General features: G+C 47.2%; 2 protein-coding genes across 6 annotated transcripts in view; one reads left to right on the forward strand and one right to left on the reverse strand.

The window, feature by feature from the left end:
- LOC105566686 overlaps window positions 1-14,351 on the reverse strand; it is a 141,206-nt gene that overhangs the window by 104,249 nt on the left and 22,606 nt on the right. For all 3 annotated transcript variants that reach the window (XM_012020890.1, XM_012020889.1, XM_012020891.1), the window contains exon 2: window positions 4,556-4,616. In XM_012020890.1, the coding sequence (XP_011876280.1) occupies window positions 4,556-4,616 (61 nt within the window). The remainder of the gene's footprint in view (window positions 1-4,555; window positions 4,617-14,351) is intronic.
- The window catches only part of LOC105566682 (homeobox protein SIX3), a 49,992-nt gene continuing 44,794 nt past the window's right edge, over window positions 9,154-14,351 (forward strand). For all 3 annotated transcript variants that reach the window (XM_012020882.1, XM_012020883.1, XM_012020884.1), the window contains exon 1: window positions 9,154-10,584. In XM_012020882.1, the coding sequence (XP_011876272.1) occupies window positions 9,956-10,584 (629 nt within the window). In that variant the 5' untranslated portion in view covers window positions 9,154-9,955. The remainder of the gene's footprint in view (window positions 10,585-14,351) is intronic.

Below are 14,351 nucleotides of genomic sequence, written 5' to 3' on the forward strand. Positions count from 1 at the left end.
AAAGGATCGTTTGGTGAAATCGAGAGGTATCTTTTTCAATCTTTTGTATACCGCAGTTAAAATAGCAGAATAATATTTCACGGTAATTTCGTGGTAACTTTCATTTTTCCTGTTTTCCCAGATATAATGAATTGTCGTTGAAAAGTAAGAAAACAAAACGATCGTATACACTATTCAGCGTTTCAAAATCTCGAAGAGAGACTTCGGTAGATCGTGAAATTTTGGAGAAAATTTTAATAGTTTTAAAACCGGAGAAAGACATTTTACGAGCTATACATCCGGTGAGAATCGTTTCGCGAGTCGGAATCCGGGCAGTGGCGGGCAAATTTCCGTGGGATCAGCGCCTTCCCACCTACGAGGGTGAAAAAAGGACATCCTACAGTGCTCGAAAGTGACAACGACGCGTTTTAAAAGGCCACCCATTCGCTAAGATGTAACATAACAAACAGCCCGGAGGAAACGTATTTGCCCCGCGGGCGATATCGAGTTCCCGGCCACTTCCTGCGCTTCTTCATCATCGTTTTCTTCTTCGTGGCGCCGTTGCAGTCGGCGGCTTGACGTCCCACAGATTGACGAGCGCCACCCCCGAAGACAGCAGGAATAGAACGGTCACGGAGTGCATTTAGTCGCGAGCGTGACTTTTTTTTTTTGCGCCGTCCCGCACAGATAGCGGCACGAAAATACATCGCGCGCGACAATAGACTTCATTCACGGGAAACGTGGGGGGTTCGTAGTCCCACAATTCACACGTCACAAGTGTCAAATTAAAAATATTTATCATACAGCGCGATCGCGCACAGAATGTTGCAGATGACGTTCCATTTTGTGCGACGATTAATGCGCTTCCAAAAATTACAATATCCAAATTCGTACGGATTCAATCTACTACCGCGACAAGAGAGAGAGAGGGGGGGAGAGGGAGAAACTAAATTATCTATCGTAAAATACCAAACGATACTCCTGCGTCATACCGCGCACCGTAACTCCGAATTCGCATTTATGCCGATTCCCACCGATGATCGCCGCGACGCGATTTCCCCGCTATATATTTTTTTCGTAACAAACTGGGAAGAATTCTCTGCTGCGGGTAAATTCGTTATAAACTCACTACAAAATCATCGATACACCTCACGCCTATTTGCCCCGTGATTACGTATCTTATGCACGAACGGGTCGGTTGCCGGACGCAAATTCCCCGCGGACCTCACAAAATCGCCAACGGTTCGTGGAATTATCGCCGCATTACGGTGCATTCTTCCCGTGCATTTCGGGCGAAATTCAACATTACGCACATATGTCGCGGCCGGCGCGCCGTTTTGCTGCGGCGTTTTGGTCGACCGGCTTTGCGCGCGCGAGTACAAAATTACGGCGGAGGCGTCGGCTGTTAAAAGCGCGATATAAATTCGGAATAGCGCGTACGCACGACCCCCGGAAACGGACAACGGAGGGAGGGGGAGGACGGAGAGGGTTACGGAGAGGGCGGCGTTCGTGCGCGTTCATGATTGCGATAATGCCAAACACAATATCCCGGGAAATTTTATCGGCCGTCCGAGCGACGGCATGCGTGGCAAACCGTGCGAAAAATAATAATGAGATGTCGATGGAGAACAAGGGAGAACTGCGGAGCGGGTGGCGCAAAATCGGATAGTAGAGTGAAGAGACAGCCGGGAGAAGGAGGGTAGGTAAAGCGACAGGCAACAGAGATCGAGGGTGTCACGGAAGACGGAAAAAACGAGAGGGGGGGAAACGGGTGGGAAGCGAGAGAAAAATGTGTGCGCGTCAAAAAGAGCGAAGCGCATAGGAAAGCGACAGAGGAAGAATATCAAGGGCGAAGAAACGGAACAAGACAAAGGAGAGGAAGGAAGAGGAAGAGCGGCGGAAAATGTGCGAAACGTTTAATCGACGTGTAGCACAGCCTCTCCCGAGGAATATCCAGCTGAGAGGGAAGCATTGGAAAAGCCTGTCGGCGCGAATCTCTTCTATTTTGAATATAAAGTGGGCGATGAGATTTTTCCCGCCGCGGTAAAAATGTGCGTGGTACGACGAACGCACGGGCGGGCCTTGGCGCGCTCGCGCGCGCGCGGCGGCGGCGGCGGCGGCGGGCAAAAATTTTTTAATAAATTCGCTTTGCGCCAACTATATTTTCTCTGTCAGCTCGTTTAACGTTCTGACGAGCGCGCGCGGCGAAAGATTTTTCCACGGCGGATCGACGCGCAATCGAATTTTTTAAGGGCGCGATGAAAGTTGACGGTGTAATCTCTGTGGCGCTTTCGTCTCGGCGAGTCAAATGAAATTAATCCCATTAGAGAGCTCTCGATGAAACGCTCGCGCGGAAAGCGGTTTCGACATCGACGAGATTAGTCGCTCGATTTTCAGCCGCTTGATTTTTCACACGCGCGCTAACGTCGGCAACTGTTTACGTTATTAAATTACACGAGGATGTCGACACGTGCGTATTAACTACGATCGCGAGGCAAACACCGGCGAAACAAAATCCAGCGTAGTCAGCAGCATTAGCCGCGCTCCCGATACTCACGGTGGTGCCTATAAAGTGCTCCGAAATCACTAGCGGCCGCAACGAGGCACGATATTATCTCCGAGGGGAGAAGACGCAGCCTCCGACTAAGGATACAGCGGAATTAGTGGAACCCTTGTTAACGACCTCATTAACCCACGGTTACGTCTATAGGAAGGGGAGGGGGATGAGGAGGATCGGTCGGGTTATAGAAGCCGAGTCTGGCCCAGAAAAGTAAAACAAACAAATGGCCATGGCGCCATCGCGCAGATGAGTCCCGTCATCCAGCGGGTCCGTCGCCGCCTCCCCCAATCTCTTTCAGTCGGGTTTTTCTGCACCCCCTCCCGCCCCCGGAAACCCTACAATCTTCCTCTTCCTCATCCTCCTTTCGGAACCTTAAATTTCATCCTCGGGACTGCACACCGAGTGGATCCTCTGTAAACACGCGCTCCCCCGCTGGCGCCGGTCGCTGTGCGACGAGCGATCTGCGGCTTTCCGAAAATTGATTTTTCGACTGCTGAATTTCTGGTTGACCGCCGGATCTACGGCAACTTGCCGCCGTACGCCGCCGGCCGGCTCTGTTCCAAGAGACCGTCACCGTACCGCTGGCAGATCGCTGCCGATAAGAGGCAACTTGCGCGAAGGACCGTCGGGAAAATAATAGGACAACTGTTCCGCAGTGTGATGTCCGGGTGCCTCTCGAGGATGCAGCGAGGCGCGACGTGAATGTGTTGAATGTAGCTTCTTCATCTCTAACTAGACAGGTGATTCTGTCTTTAGCGCCGCGTCTCGACGACAATAATTCGTACAAATGAGAATATAAGAAGAAAAAAAAACAGATTGCGTACACACGTAGCAGATTCATGGAATTAGCTAAGCAGCTTCTGGTCGCGCTTTCCTCTTTAATCCGATTGCCACCGCGCGTAGCTTTGCATTCACAAAGTGACAATACGTACATTTAAATTAGACAGCTAGCGTGGTATTACAATTACGAGTGCGTAATAGAAATTTCTATTACAATAATCGACAAGCAGAGTGGCACACGCAGAAATGTATCACGGGGTAGTTGTAAGCGTATTGTACAGTTACATGTCGCGAAAGAGAACCTGTCGACTCGAATAAGGCAAAAAAGGGAGAGAGAGAGAGAGAGGAAGCGAAAAAAAGGAAGAAGAAAGAAGATAACACGACGAAGCATAAAGAGCCCGGCTCGGTCTCGCTCAACTGCAAAACCCAACTGCGACCACCACGAGCCCGTACAATGCGTGATACGTCGCAACGAGGCTGCGGGACAAGAAACTCCCCATTAGACGCACGTTAAATAATAAAGCCCGCCATATTAGGCGCGGGCAACCCGTAGTCCGCGCCGAGCATAGGAGGATTATCCCACAACGATACGTCTCGTTCCTTCCCCCTTCTGCCGGCAACGTTCCCGTTGCAACGGGCCTCCGACGAGCGCTGTGCGAGCTCGATACTCGGATGGCACGAACGAGAGAGAGCTTTACACGCGCGCACCGCGCGTATTATACAATGGCAAGCTTACGTTCGATAAAATCGACCTGCTTGCACCGCCGATTTGCACTCTCGGCGCCAGAGCTCGGCGATTTTTACGACCCGTAAGCCGTTTACCCGCGGAGACCGATAAATAATTCCGCCGCAACCCGTTCGCGTGTTTCGCTCCCGATCACAATATCGGCGGTATCAATTGATAATCGACGTCGCGTATGTACACGTTGTTCGACGAGGAACGTCACGGAGGAATCGACGATTGCGCGCGGAATGATATACTTAAATCCGCGAGCGCGAAACCGGGTTATATAGTATAATAACTCTATCGGCAAATGCCGAGGGAAGCGCCACTTTTCCTAATTGCGTTAGAACAGAAACGGTGGAACACATTTTTTTTCGAGCATAAATCATAAGGATCTTAGATACTAGCGCCAGCAAGAGAAGACAATAGAATCAGAAAACATTTTCAAACATTTAGTAGAATTAACGAGAAAAGTCTCTTCAAAAGAAAGAGAAATGTGCGTACGAACTTACAGGATAGTTGAAAGTCCACCTCCTCGAGGAGCAACGGCAACATCCATAACGGCTAAGCAACCTGAAAATAAAAGATCAGATAAAAAATGGGTAACAATTTAAGATAAAACGGAAATATCGCATAGCTAAATAAGAGCATTAAAATCCAAATTAATACGGCGAATAAGTTGCATAACATACGTGTAAAAGTACAAAGTGGCGAGAGAAAAAAGGACTCGAGCTCAGATAAAAAATGGAGAAAAAAAGAAACGAAAACGTTGAAATAATATAGTTGTGACGGTAAACTAGAGCAAGGATCACTTTATTTCGCACAAGACCGACGCTTGGCGAACATGAATCCATGCCTATACTATTATTATTTTGAAAGATTTCAACTAATGACCCCCGCGCTTTCCACGTCGGACTTGATAAGTTCACGCGGTTTACAAGGTATCCACGCAATTTCCTTGATCCTGCTTATCCGTGAAGCGCGCGAAGCAATTATATATCTCTTTTTAACTTTTGGATAACCCGACACGCAATTACCGCGTCGCTCGCGCGTGCTGCGTAAGGTCGCATGCGGATTGGTTGCGTTACTTAGAGACATTCATCGCTTTCAGGCGGCGAACCGCACTTCTAATCCGCCGGGAGAGTCAAGAATGCGCAGCCTGGCATTCCGTCGCGCAGCCGATGCGGCGTAATCGGTTGGATGACAGCGGCGATAACGTCTACGTACGTGGCGACGATAAGCGCGAAGCCGTGTAAAACGCGGGTTCACGTACACAGACGCGTCACGGGCGCAGGAACAAGGGTTCGCGACCGCCTCTCCTCGGTTTCCCAGTGGCGATTAATCTACCGGCGTGTAACGATTCCCTCTTGACAGTTCTCATCGCGGAAAGTAATAGCCGCCGCCAGATGAGGAATTCAATGGAAGGCACAACCTCGCCCGGTCTCGCCACAATACCCACCCACAGCACCGTCTCTCCTTCTCCCCTTCTCTCTCGCATCCCGTAAGGTCGACAAATGTTTCCGCTTAGAGCCACGACGAACCCCGTGCGCCATGTGAAAATCGGCGCCACGATGCTACGGCGAGGAGGAAAGACGGTCGCGGGTACGGCGATGGAGGAAGGCAGAAGAAACGCGAAAGAAACACGGCGAGAAAGTAAAATGGCTGCCATGCGACGGAATCATTTGTTCTGGGGAGAAGACCTCCGCGGGTCGGGCAAACAAACGACCCCTGCACGCGATAGATCGATCCGCGTAATCGAGGGTGGGATGGATGATGGAGCGGTGTAATACCCGCGGCCTACCTGTCGTTATCGCGACATTTATCTGTGAGCTATTCCGCGCCCGATATTCTATTATATCCCGCGCGAGACCGTAATCCATTATCGACGAGTCCGTATCCCGTAGGCATGTGTACACCACGACCTTCGCTATCTGTCCATTGCGCGTTTATTAATCGCACCGGGCGCGAGCGCCGAGAGATCATTAAAGACTCGACGGTGTGACACCATTAAAGTGCTGGAGTTGTCCGTCGCTGCTGCTGTCGTTGCTGCTACTGCTGTTGCTGCTGCTGCTGCGGCTGCTACTACCGGCCGCTGCAGCTCGGCCACTTTCACGATCGCATTTATGCATTATGCATCGTTTCATGGGCCTTGACATCTGGCAATTGCACGCGGACTTTTATATAGATCCTATCTCTGGCGCTATTCACAACTAATACTAATACAGAATTAATTATATTGCACGTATATGTCGTTGGAAACAATATTGTAAAACCGCAGTCATACTTTTGTCCGCGCTGCACTTTCGTCCGAGATAAAAATGCCTCAAGTTGCGAGAGATAAATGGGAAGAATCTCAGACGTCAATTGTCTGTGCAACAATATGTAGACAGAAACCATCGGCTGACGGATAATACAATGGCGCGCTATCCACAATGTCCCATTTTACCGGTACGTGATCGTACCGGTCACTGCTAGTGATGAGAATCCACTACACATGTGCCATTGCCTGTGCTTATTGTGTACGCAAAGCCTTTAAAAATATTTTGACTACATTATCTTCATTCATTTACTTTTCACTCACATAGCAGATATTTCAGCGCTATCATGTGTAGACGTCAATCACTTTTTGGGGGATAAATTTCGGGATAGAAGTTGCGAATTACCTGTTCGCTGCACAAATTCGTGGGCAGTGATTGTTGTGCGACTTTTGAGCGATTCGAAATCTTCGAAATTTTTCTTTAATTTTCATCCATTAGACGCGTCACTTTTTACAGCAATCACGTTACAAAGAAGAAATATATATGTCAGAAAAATACTGACTTAAATTGCGAACAATATAGCAACATCTGTTTTGATTTTGACCTGCTTGAAACGTCAAATCTGATCCTTTGCAGCGCTATAATTTTCGGCACTTTGAATATTGTTGATAAATCTGTACCGATCGCTCGAAACGCGACACCGTGCTGATCACACGCGATATAGATCCACCAATATGTAGTTATGACCGTGCAAATAAACTGCACTCTCTAAATATAGAATAAGTGTACACGCGTGCTTTAAAAAAAAAAAGCCGCATGGTTGACACATGTAATAAAGTATTTTCAATCACATCCGTGTTTTCAATAGATGCATGTTGAAGCACGAAAAAAAGGGCGTTTTGTCTACTCGGAATATTAATTTACGCTAAAGAAAATAAACTTTTTCACAAAGCGCATTAAAATAACGCAAAAATATAAAAAACTAAATAAGAAACATGACCGCACACACAAATGTATTATAATCTGTTCAATGAACTTTTAAGGTTAGGCAAAGGGGATAATAGCGGAACGTTATAATAATATTAATTTTCGGGACAAGTACAATGCCAGGTATAGAAACAACAAATGTCGGACGTCACGTAGACGGATGGATGACGGATCGCGACAGGAGAAAATACGAAAGCATCCGACTGCCATAGTCGGTGGTAGGATAGTGTCTTTCGAAAAACTCAAGGTAATCCCTCGCTCACCCCCCGTAATCCGATTTAACCCTGACCAATCGCAGCCGCTGTCGGTTGCCGGTCATGTAACGGAACGACCACCGAGGTAACGTAAACGAGAGCAATCGGAAGGAGTCATCCGCCACTGTGAAACCACATTTAATTTTTCATCACTACGAATCGATCGAGGGATTTAACGGTCGTTTGTAGATATGATTATTTCGGTCGAAATGTGTCATCAAGTTAAGCAATGCTTAATATTTTCCACTGATAAACTGTTACAACAGAAAATACATGTTTACATCTGGCACTTCTCACGCGAATAAAGTCATTACACTTTCAGTTGCGCTCCTGAAGTTCAAACGTCGTATAAGAGTTTCCGGGCGGACCTTTAGACTACTTTCGAGTAATCTTATTTGTAACAATTGAATCCTCTCATGCACGCGAGTTCTTACAGATAATAAATTGTTAGAATCCGCGTGTACGGGTTATAGGTTTAAAATCAAATTCGTTGGGCTACGTTGAGACGGCTAAAGTAGAGTAAAATCAGAATATCTACCGCGGAACTAAAGCCTCTGCGGTGGCTGCGCGTTCGATAAAACGGAGACTCCTTCGGCGCCGTCGCGCGCCCTCGATTCTTCAATACGCTAACTTCTGTCGCCGCTCTGTCTGAGGTATGAGAGCTACGCGATTATAAATATAAGACTTCTTCGTACCGAAGTTGAATGTTATACTTTAGCAATGGCCATCTTGACGAGGCCGCATTTCAACAGGGTTGAACATACTCTCTGATCAATACTCTGCGAAAATACTACTTGAATTTCTCAAGTAATAGAAACATAATTGTTTCTTATAACTGAACTTGTTAGTTCGATAATAAAATATCCTCCGTGAACTAAATCGTCGTACGAAGAATAGCGATATTAGAAGAAAATATCTGGCAAGCAAGTAATAAATGTAATGAAGCGAAATCAGTGAACGAAACATTGAGAAATTCGCCCGCGACAGAAGAATGAACTAAAAGTAAGTGAAATATGTAAACGCCCTAGTCTGAGAGCGGGTGGCTGGCAGCCTATCAATCTTATCCAGCTATCACTCGGGTACCGAGTCCAACGTCGAAAACAGTTCGTCGCGAGATCACAGCAACAGAAGCAACAGCAGCAGTGGCGTCACGGCGGCAGGAACAGCAGCAGCTCATGGGATCATGTCGTTCCTCCCCTCTACGCGGGCAGCTATCAACCCTCTCCGTCCCACATTCTGCGGGATACATCGATCGCTCTCTCTCTCCTCGTCTCGCTTCCTTTCCGCCCGTCGGAAAGGGGAGGGGAAGGCGTGAGAGGTGCCGCGGGTGCCGATGGTGGTGGAAGAACGTTCGCGGTGGGGATCGCATAACCGGCCCGGCTATACGTGGAAGGGATAATTAACCGACACAACTGTAGCTCCCTATGCTGCCTAACGGAAGGACGAAGAAAGGTTACCATGGCTACATGGATGGGATCCGGCCAATCCCGGTGTACCTCGTAGGCGTGGTCTGTGCATCGGACCCCCCGATGCCGTCTATCGCCGTCTCCTTTCCTCGCCCGTTCCCTTATACGAAGATTGGACGGTGGTGGAGGTAGCGAGACAGAGAGGTAGAGGTAGGGTCTAGAGCGCCAGCGAGACAGCCCGGTTGCAACGGGCGCGTACAAACGTATCATGCTGGGTAGGGCCGGTGCCGAGATGCCGGCTTGTAAACGAAACCAGTTTGCTATCCGATACGATCCAGGCAACAGCGGCCTCGCGTGATATCCCCACGACGTGGAAGAGCGTCAGCGCGCCTGGCCTAGTGGGTGTTACCTGAGCGACCTGGAGAACGGTCGCGCGAACCCACCTGACAGCGATCTTCAATGGGCATCGGAGCTCTTCACAACGCGATCCTGCTCCAATTTAGACGTTGCCACGTGCCACCTTTCGGGGATTGTTTCGAAATTAATCAGTGACGTGTCGCGACGCGCGCAAGAGAGAGAGAGAAAGAGATAGAGAGAACGGGGAGAGAGGGAGAGAATCGCTAATGTGGGCTTTCAAAATTTAGTACCTGCAGAAATAGAGGCGCTTGTTTTTCGGGCAATTCTCTCACCTCATAAGAGATTGTAACTTGTCGTGTCTCTCTCCAAATGTCACAACACCTGATCCGTTTGTACTTTTGAACCTTAGAATTCTGTGGTGTCGATAGTGAAGTGGCTAATCATCCAGTGACCGTCACGTCCGTTTGTAATGTACGAGCGTACCGCGCGTGACTCCAGCGAATCATGAGAAGGTCCAAGAGCAAGCATAAATCGGAGCCGCGTGCTTCCTGAATCCCGGACAAGACCGGGTGACATCGATACTCCGAGAAGACAAACTACGCTTAAGTCAAAATTGGTGTATCCCGAGAGAATCACCCCGTTTCGGGAAGATGTCCGCCGCTGGGACCACACCGCCAAACGCGAACGGTCCGCTTGTACCTTGCCCGTATCTTGCCCTGCCAACCTTATCTTTCTCCGTCAGCCAAGTGGCAACGGTTTGCGAAACCCTAGAAGAAAGCGGCGACATCGAGAGGCTGGCCAGGTTTCTATGGAGCCTTCCGGTCGCTCATCCCAACATTCAGGAATTGAATCAAAGCGAGGCTGTTCTCAGAGCGCGAGCCATTGTGGCGTTTCACTCGGGACATTATCGGGAGCTCTACGCGATACTGGAGAGGCACAAGTTCACCAAGGACTCTCACGGTAAGCTACAGGCGATGTGGCTAGAGGCGCATTACCAGGAGGCCGAGAAACTTCGTGGCCGACCGCTGGGTCCCGTGGACAAATATCGCGTAAGGAAGAAATTCCCATTACCAAGGACGATTTGGGATGGCGAGCAGAAAACGCATTGCTTCAAAGAGAGGACTAGGTCGCTGCTCCGAGAATGGTACCTCCAGGATCCTTATCCGAATCCGGGAAAGAAGAGAGAGCTGGCCGCAGCGACGGGACTCACGCCGACGCAAGTTGGAAATTGGTTCAAGAATAGAAGGCAGAGGGATCGCGCTGCTGCAGCGAAAAACAGGTGTGTCGTAAATCTAATCCTATTTTCCACCGTTCTTTTCCTTAACCGGAAAGGGCAAATTACTGAGAGGATTAATAATCGTACCGGACGACAAAAATCACACTTCCGTTGCGATCCTGTCAAACAACTTGTCAAATTGCGAATGGTTAAACCCGTTCAAATCGCGATATCCTCTTTTCGCAAGATAAATAGATCGACACACACACACACACACGATTTTAATCAAGTACGTTTTATATGAATGCGATGGAATATATTTACTTTTCGGGACAATGAAATATTTTCCGTATACTCTGCTCGATGTCTGGTGTTCGCGCATGTTTAAATCTCCTTCAGTGTCGTTAAATACGCGCTAAATCAACAAACAATTATCGCGAATACTCGCACATACACGTGTGCTCTTACGAGAGCGCCGGTTCATTAATAACAGCGTAAATTATTGAGTCCACGATATCGAAAGTGTTAGATAATCATTACGGCGATATATGATAACCATTTAATGTTAGAGATATGCATGTGCGAGTTCTTGAATGTTACAAACCGTTGCATTTAATCGTTGGTCACACAAAAGTGCAGACCTGAAAGAATCTTACGGAAAGAAGAGAAAAGGTATTCTCCATTTCACGGTAACACGTGGCTAAACAATCAGTCCGTATAGTTCGGAAAATCGTTTGTCACCATATACGTTTTGTATACCATTCGTTTCGCAATACCGCAATACGAGATCTTTCTATAATACTAATAATTGGTTACGTTGAGCCGCACATTTGCCGATTATCGCAATTCTTACCGGCGCGATCATCGTTTTACAAAGTACGCGAACAGAATATTCCATAGGATCAAAACGAAGAACTCGATTCATACGCAAGAACATCTTGGAGACCGTCTGCGGTTGGTCACGATATAGAAGGAAAGTTTTGTTCATTAAGTAGCGTTTAATGGAAGTTAATCGCGAAACGATTAGTGGTTTAGGTCCCTTTAGACAGATTGTTGTACTGTGTCCTCGGCAAACGAGCCTTTGTGCCTGCCCCAAGGTCCCCGTTGTGGAGGGTCGCATAATTTCATTTTGACGTCCGACGGAGGGTCGCTGCCGTCGGGCGAACGACGATTTTCGAATTACGTCTTTCAAATTGTGTTTTGACATCGCGCTCTCTCTCTCTCTCTCTCTCTCCCTCTCCTTCTCCCCTCGTCTCTTTCCCTATCCCTCCATACGATGATATACTCAAACGCCGAAGTCCAGGATAGCTTTAAAATAGCATTTGAATCAGTCTCAGATTCTCTCTCCGTCTTTGTGCGGGAAAATGAAGGGGATATCACGCGAATGTATCTTTTTGTCTCTCGTTATCGAATATCACATTCTTCGATTAATTACGTTTCTAAGATAACAGCCTCGAGAGAAAACGGCCTTGTTACAGATTATTACTTATGTCAAAAATAAACAGAGTGTATAAATAGAAATAATTATCTTCTCGAAACAATTCACATCATTATTGTGCTAATATACAGTCTATATGCTCATACAAATATCCGAGTAGAAATAAACCAGTGTGGAAACAAGTAACTGGCCAACAATTGACCTGGTGATTTCTGTTAGGAATCGAGCCGTATTTCGATTTATTTTCTATTTAAATATTTCTTCGATTCCGCGATCGATTTCAAATCTGAGATGAAAGGTGACGTTTAATGAGGGCATTTACCGTTTCGAGGGATCATGTAAAATCGTCCAGTTGACCAAAAAAAAGGAGAAAAACGTCGTGTCCGAATAATGTAAGGATTATGAAAGGGATGAATTCCTTCACCACCGAATCACGGCTGGTCGTTATTAAGGGATCATCGGCAAAGTGCAGACTGTAGAAAAACGGAAGTGGAGTCTTCGTTGGGAATTACCACCTGTCATTTCAATTCGATTCGACACGAGCGGCTCCGTTGCGAGCAGGTAACGGTCTGCCCGCCGTATTGTTCGGCTATTTATCGCCCGACGCCACCATTATTTGCCTATAAAAGGGAAACTCGAGGTGGGTTTTCTATGCCGTGAGCTGCTCCTCTTCCTTCCTTCTCGTTAGGAAACCTCGAGTGGTCTCAACGCGCGTACCGGATGTTGCTCCCGGTGTGATTTATGAGTAAGAGACCTACCCGAACATTTTCGCTATTGCTTCCTCGGGAATCCTGGGCAACTTTCCACATCTCGAACACGCGACCTTGCATGCGCGATGTTACCGAACGCACATCGCGCTTTTGATTCTCGGGGAAAAAAGTGTTTATCTAACAAAACATCTAAATGAACGTTGAAAGATAATTGAATGACTTTTAGGTCAAAGAGACAAAACACCTGTGCCTTTCCACAATAAAACACAATAAAATAAGAGGGACCGATGCAAATATGCAAAAAGCACTTGGGCGTCTGACGAACAAAATGATTTAGAATTCTCGATTTATATTCGTAACTAAATGGATAACTAAAACCACCGCTGTCTCGAACACTTTTTGCTACGCAAGAATCAATTTATATCCTCCGACTGCTGAAATGCAGGCGAAGAATCATGTTCAACGTTAAGTCGAATAGGTGTATCGAGTTCCTCATATCGATAACGGAGCACGGGCCTGCAAGTGACACGCAACATTCTGGCGGATTAAAGTGCTAATTCATTTCGCGCCGGTGCGTTATTTCGATCGTAAATCAGGATGAATGTTTCGATAACCCGAGCTCGATAAAAACTGCCATTCTCCCGTGGAAAATAGCGTCGACCTAGATCTGTCCCTATGTGCGCGGACGTATATCGTGTAATTATTGCGCTCTGAATGAAGTCATTAATAGTCATTACCTACGTCTAACGCTGTAATTGATATATCGTTAACGGTCGACGATGGCTCGACCATACTGCTCTAATTGATCTTGATGAGCTCGCGCAGCGGGTAAAGATTATACGTTTCGAGCGTGCATTGTCTCTAAACCGTCGTACGGCGGTCACGCGTTCATACAAAATGTAAGAAAATGTTTATATAACTCTGCCACATAATCACCGTAGGAGTAGAGCCCGCACGTTGCGTCATTGACGCAAGCCGATCGTGTTCTCGTGTTCGGTTGTTGCTTTGCCGTCGCGAGAAAATACGCGTAACACAAGATTTATTAAGCGGAACACAATATTGCATAATTCTCTCAAATTATGCAACGCGATAAGATCGAATGAAAACTGTACCAGAATTTCTTTGTGCGTGATGACGAATCGCGTCGCTAGAAACGCCGCTGCAATGTACGCATACTTCATACGCAGCGTTGCGATCGAAATGTCATTTTACGCAAATTTGTGAAATAATTTCCGAGAACGTTTACGTCTACATCGAGCGATTGCGAAAAGTAAACAGCAATTTTCTTGAGAACGTCATTGAAATGTTAACGTGATTCGACCAACCGAGGAAACGCCGTTCGAGACTCAGAAAATTATTATTATTATTAGAAGAGACAAAAGGCGTTTTGCTCGAGGAAGCTGAACTTTATGTGACGGCAAAATTCTGCGTGCTAATCTACCGTCGTTGTTTAAATAATACAAAACGGTTAAAAAAAAACAAGGAAGAAATCGCTTACGTTAGTCTCACGATCTCGCGGCTCTATATTCAACTGAAGCTATCCAACAATGGCTGCGACGTACCTATCGTTACCCGACGTAATGACATTCTGTGTCTGGCCCCGAGCCACATTTTCCTGCACGTAATCCATCGAATCTCGGGACGGAGAGTCTTCGGCTGTGTACATCTAGATAGACATAGGG

The sequence above is a fragment of the Vollenhovia emeryi genome, unplaced genomic scaffold (genome assembly GCF_000949405.1).
Source record: "Vollenhovia emeryi isolate VEMERY1.0 unplaced genomic scaffold, V.emery_V1.0 DF939143.1, whole genome shotgun sequence".
In the NCBI taxonomy this organism is placed as follows: domain Eukaryota; kingdom Metazoa; phylum Arthropoda; class Insecta; order Hymenoptera; family Formicidae; genus Vollenhovia; species Vollenhovia emeryi.